The following is a 6010-nucleotide window of genomic DNA, read 5'->3' on the forward strand; positions in this document are numbered from 1 at the left end:
GAATTGCCTCTTTTTTGAAGATGTAACTTTTTTACCTCTCCTGGTTTACATCTCCAAATCTTCTATTCAAGATGCTCTTAATCTCTACACCCCCTGGCCTAAACAGAAATTGATGGTTTCGTCCCTTGTTGTTCAAATCTGCGAGGCAATATCTTCAGCGTTATCGTTGTTATATATATGATGAATATCTACCCCTGGCCGGATTCTTGGCTATATGGAACTCCGGTTTGGTTGATGGTCTTCATCTTCAATTTTTGATTTGATGGAGAACTGGATGATGCATTGTTGGGGAGCGATGAAAAATAGAGAGGAAGATGGAGGAAGCAACAATTGACATGAAATATGGAACAGAAAAGAAGCACCCGTGGAGGAAGCCATGCATGCCCTTCTCAATTCTCATACCATCGCCACTGTCAAAACTGTCAGAACTGGATGAACGCGGGGTCTCCCCGGGGGCGCCGACGGAAACATTTTTGACGTGAAAAAATACTGCCGACCGAAACATTTTTGGCGTGAAAAAACACTGGGCTCGTCGATTCAGCGAGTGGCAGCGCCATCGTCGTCCTCATCGCCTCGTTTTCCGCGGGAATCAATGCGAAGGCTGCGTCGTCGGTCAACCTTCCATTGATTGACGGGCGGCACAGTGAAGCGCGGCGAAGCGCGTCCCGTCGGCTCCTGCCACGCATTCACACGCCGCCGCTCCGTGTGCCCGCCCGCCCGTCACTATATAAGGCGACCCACCGCCGCCGGTGGCCACACACCTCTCCCCGCCGACGATCTCTCCTGTTCTTCTTCGCCACCGGCGCCTTCTCTCCCTCTCCTCCCCAAGAACGATGGTCGAACACTACCCCGGCGATGGAGCGGACACCAACGGTTTCGGCCGTCGGCACCTCCGCGAGGACGAGGCCCGCCTCCTCTACGTGGCTGAGTACCCGGCGCCGCCAGACATGTGGGTGCCGGGGTCTTGGAGGCTGAGCGCCGGCGGCGTCCCGGTGCCACCACCGCCCACTGGAGCTGAGCGACGGGCGGAGATTGTGCGCATCCGGTCCGGCCTGCCGGAGAACTCGCACAACCTCCCGTGGTACGCCCCCGACAGCAACGCGCTGTGGACGGCGTTATTCGAATGCCGTCCCGCCAACTAGGTCGCCGCCACCAACGGGGTCGAGCCTCGCGGCCGGCACAACTCCGATGGGTGGCGCCTCTGGTGGGGCATCCCGGGCCGCACCTTGGAGGCCGTCCTTGAGCACAGCGAGGGCGGCAACACACCCATGTACTACTACCCTCCGCCGCCAACTTTCTCCCGCCGCCGCGGCAGCTTCTAGACGCCGAGGAGGATGGAGACGGCGATGTCCTCGTCGTCCGGCTCCCGCTCCCGCTCCTCCAGATCGCCGGCGTTGCTCCCCATCAAGCAGAGCCGCAGGAGACGCCGCTGGGGCGTCATACACGCAACACCCGCATCAACAACGAGCCCGATGCTTCCTTCCGCCTCGTCAAGCCGAAGACGGAGGCGGGGCTGCTGCCCGTTAGACAGGAGCACCTCGCCATGGCCGCCGCCGATGAGGCCGCCCTAAAATGGGCGTGGGACGACTACGTACGGGAATAAACGGAGCGCCAGTGCCGCGCCCTGGAGGAGATCGCCACCCGTTTACGCGGCCGCGAGGAGGGCGTCATCGTCATCCTTGACAAGAGTGGAGAGGAGGCGCCGGCGCTTTCGAACCCCATTTGTCTCGGTGACCCAGGGCAGGGGTGCAATAAGAACGGCTCCGGAGCGGGTGGCAACGGCGACGATGGAGACGACGACTACACCAACTTCTATAAGCTCCTCGGCATGGAGAAAGCGGCAGTGACGGGCAGCAGCGGTAGTTTAAGCTTAGTTCAAGCTTAGTTTACAGGCGGTTCAAGCTCCGGCGGTCCCAGGCCGAACCAAGTGCGGGATCGCCCGGGGGCGCTGGCGGAAACGTTTTTGGCGCGAAAAAACGTTGGGCCCGCCGAGTCAGCAAGTGGCCGCGCGGTCGTCGTCCTCATCGCCTCATTTCCCGCGGGAATCAATGCGATGGTTGCGCCGCCGGTCAGCCTTACATTGATTCACGGACGACGCAGTGAAGGTACGGCGACGCGCGTCCCCGTGAGCACGACCCGTCGGCTCTTGCCAAGAGTTCACACGACGTCGCTCCGCAGGCCGGCCCGCCCACGGCTAAATAAGGCGACCCACCCCCAGCCGGTGCTCACACACCTCTCCCCGTCGACGCTCTCTCCTCTTCTTCTTCACCCCCGGCGCCTTCTCTCCCTCTCCCACCCAAGAATGATGGTCAAACACTACACCGGCAATGGAGCGGTCGCCAATGGTTTCGGCCGCCTGCACCTCCGCGAGGACGAGGCCCGCCACCTCTACGAGTCGGAGTACCGGGCACCGCCTGACATGCGGGCATCGGGGTCTTGGAAGCTAAGCGTCGGCGGCGTGCCAGTGCCACCACAAGCCATCGGAGCTGAGCGACGGGCCGGGATTGCGTGCATCCGGTCCGGCCTACCGGAGGACTCATGCAACCTCCCGCGGTACACCCTCGACAACAATGCGCTGTGGACAACATTATTCGAACGTCGTCCAGCCAACTAGCACGCCACCACCAACGGGGTCGAGCCCACTGGCCGGCACAACTTTGAGGGGCGGCGCCACTAGTGGGGCGTCCCCGGCCGCACCATGAAGTCCGTCCTCGAGCATATCGAGGGCGCCAACACGCCCAGGTACGACTACCCTCCGCCGCCAGCTTTCTCCCACCACCGCGGCAGCTCCTGGACGGCTGTGAGGATGGAGACGGCGACGTCCTCATCGTCCGGTCCCGCTCCTGCTCCTCCGGATCGCTGTCGTTGCTCCTCGTAAAGCCGGAGCTGTAGGAGACGCTGCTGGGGCGGCGCACACGCAGCGCCGGCATCGTCATCAACGAGCCCGACGCTTCCTCCCGCCTCGTCAAGCCGAAGACGGAGCCGGGGCTCCTGCCCGTCGAGCAGGAGCACCCCGCCATGGTCGCCACCGACGAGGCCGCCCTGAAATGGACGCGGGAAGACTACATCCGGGAAGAAATGGAACGCCAGTGTTGCGCCCTGGAGGAGATCGCCGCCCGTCGACGTGGCCGCGAGGAGGGTGTCATCGTCATCCTTGACTAGAGCGGCGAGGAGGCGCCGGCGCGTTCGAACCCCATTCGGCTCGGCGACCTAGGGCAAGGGTGCAGCAAGGATGGCGGCGGAGCGGGTGGCAACGACGACGATGGCGACGATGGCGACGACGACTACACCAACTTCTACAAGCTCCTCGGCATGTAGAAGGCGGCGGCGGCGGGCGGTAGCTTTAGCTTAGTTCAAGCTTAGTTTAATGTTTAGTTATGTTTTAATTTCAGTTTTTGCATAAATTTTAACGAAACTATGAATTTCGATTGAATTTGATTGGGATTTTGCCGAATTTGGGACGATTTAATAAAAAAAAAATAACCCTTTCGGACGATCTTTGGAACGAGGAACGCGAACCCGAACGTGTGGAGATGCTCTTACTGTCGCGACCTTTGACACAATCTTCTCTTCCGCAACAAACTAAATTAAAGGTGCAGGTGTCGACGTACGCCCTCCGTCCTAAAATAATTGTCTTAACTTTATACTAGCTCTAGTATAAATTTGTATTAAGTTTAAGACATTTATTTTGAGATTGAGGGAGTACTATTTTTTTCTCAAAAACATGCTAGCTGTTGAGCAGCGGGGTTCTGGCAGCGTCAAGGGCACATGTCACATTAGGCAGTTTCTAATTGCTCATGTCACCTTTCCATTTACTCACGTCCGCCAGTTTTCTATTTATGGGGTTGGTCTGTCATCCATCGTACTAAGCCAGCAGTCAAAGTGTCAAACACACACTCTCCTCAGAAGCGATCGAGGTTGCTTCGTCCGCTCCGCATCTGGCCCTTGCCTCCCCTCCCAGTCCTCCAATCCCGAGCTCCACCATAGAACCTAATTCTCCTCAGGGCCGATCTCTGCCAAACAGATGGAGGCCGGCCGTAGTAGTAGGAGTACGGCTACCCGGAAGAGGAAGTCAGCCGCACTCGAGGTCGAGCGCTATCCGGCTCCGGCACCACCGGCGGCACCGCCCGATCCCGGAGCGGCTGAACACGATGGATGCGGAGACGGACGAGATCTCCACCACATCAGAAACCTCAGCGACCTCCCCGATGACATGCTCCGTAAGATTATCTCGCTCCTCCCCATCAAGGAACGCGGCCGCACGCAGATCCTCGCGAGACGCTGGCGTCCCCTTTGGCGCTCTCTTCCTCTCAACATCGACTGCGCTGAACTCGGTGATGGTAAACTCGGTGATGTTTTACAACGCATAATTTCCTCCCACCAAGGCGTCTGCCACCGCTTCTCCATTCGCCCAGAATTGTCCACGGACATGGACAACGATGCTGCCGTCGACGCCTGTCTCCTGTCCTCCACTCTGGATAAACTCAAGGAGCTTGAGTTCTACCGTCGGCGGTGGCACAACTGGCAGCCGATGCCGGTGCCGGCATTAATCTTCCGCTTCTCGCCCACCCTCTGTGTTGCCGAATTCGGACATTTCACACTCACGGACGACGCACTTCAGGGGATTCACTTCCCCCAGCTTAAGAAGCTCGTTCTTCATTATGTCTACCTCTCGGACTTCTCACTCAACAGCATGATTGCCGGCAGCCCTTCTCTCGAGTTCTTGCTAATTATTCGGTGCACTGGAGCCCGTCGCCTCCGGATGAATTCGTTTACCCTTACAACCATTGCAGTCGATAATCATTCGCCAGATCCATCCATAGAGGAACTCGTTATCGAGAGTGCCCCTCATCTTCAAACATTGCTCCATCTTGATCACAACCATGATTTGCATGTAGCCGCGCTCTCCGTGCCTAAGTTGGACACCCTAGGTTGTACCAACTCCACCAGGCTCGTGTTGGGTTCCACAGATATTCGTCATCATCAGGTAGCTGATCTTCTTCTTCAATTATTTTTACCGTCGTCAACCTTCTAATAAATTGCATTTCACTGCATATATACAGAAATTACCTATATTACTGTCTAATGTTTTGGATTTCATGCTTTGACGAAGGGACCGCGCATTCGTGGCCTTGCAACAGCCGTGTGCAAAATCAAGTGTTTGGTTCTTGGTATGGCTACTCTTAATTTGGACATGGTTATTGAATTGATGACAACCTTTCCGTGCTTGGAGAAGTTGTACATTCAGGTGATGATAGTTTTACCGATACTACATTTTCTTTGGATTGTTTATTCATCTACTTGTTGTTGTGAAGTTCTTATATACATGGTTTGCCGATTTTTTTTCAGTGCCAAAAATCATGGAAAAACAATTTGTGGCGTCGTAAATACCGGGATCTCATTACCAGCACATGTTTTGACATCCATCTGAAAACAATAGTATTGGATTATTATCGGGGCACAAAATCTGACATTGATTTTGTTACTTTTTTCGTGCTCAATGCTAGAGTGCTAGAAAGGATGAAACTTATAGTAAAGAGGAACGATGATAAGTTCGTGGCAATACACCATCATAGGCTTCAACTAATGAACAGGGCTTCACACGGTGCTCATATTAACTTTCGACTCAAGGATTCGGATGTGTGTATCAGTAACATGTACAATTTTTGTATACAGGAAAATATTTTAAATTTGTAGCTGTTTACATGCAATTGTAAAACACTTGTTCTACTAGAAATACAGCCAGCGACATTAAAGTTACTAAGTATGTATGGCTCTATCGGATTGTTATTTATTCTGTCAATGTTGCCATTCTCATCCTTACTCTAAATATGTGCAATTCAGATTAATACGGATGTGTGTTGTATTGGTAACTCATGAGCTTTTCATATTAGCGCATAAAATAACTTATGATGGGTGTGTGATTGGGCAAAGCATATGCGGGCGAGTAGTATTTACAATGCTTTCTCAACCGAAGTATCACTTTTAACGATAGTTAGCTTTCACCCTC

General features: G+C 54.7%; 1 protein-coding gene across 1 annotated transcript; it reads left to right on the forward strand.

The window, feature by feature from the left end:
- The first annotated feature begins 3882 nt into the window (after window positions 1–3882).
- Window positions 3883–5764, forward strand: LOC123397846 (FBD-associated F-box protein At5g60610-like). The gene is made up of 3 exons (XM_045092374.1): window positions 3883–4987; window positions 5114–5248; window positions 5350–5764. Exons 1-3 carry the CDS (start codon window positions 4025–4027, stop codon window positions 5695–5697), a joined length of 1446 nt encoding a protein of 481 aa, XP_044948309.1. The 5' UTR covers window positions 3883–4024; the 3' UTR covers window positions 5698–5764.
- Window positions 5765–6010: the final 246 nt, after the last annotated feature.

This window comes from Hordeum vulgare, chromosome 5H (genome assembly GCF_904849725.1).
Source record: "Hordeum vulgare subsp. vulgare chromosome 5H, MorexV3_pseudomolecules_assembly, whole genome shotgun sequence".
In the NCBI taxonomy this organism is placed as follows: Eukaryota; Viridiplantae; Streptophyta; class Magnoliopsida; order Poales; family Poaceae; genus Hordeum; species Hordeum vulgare.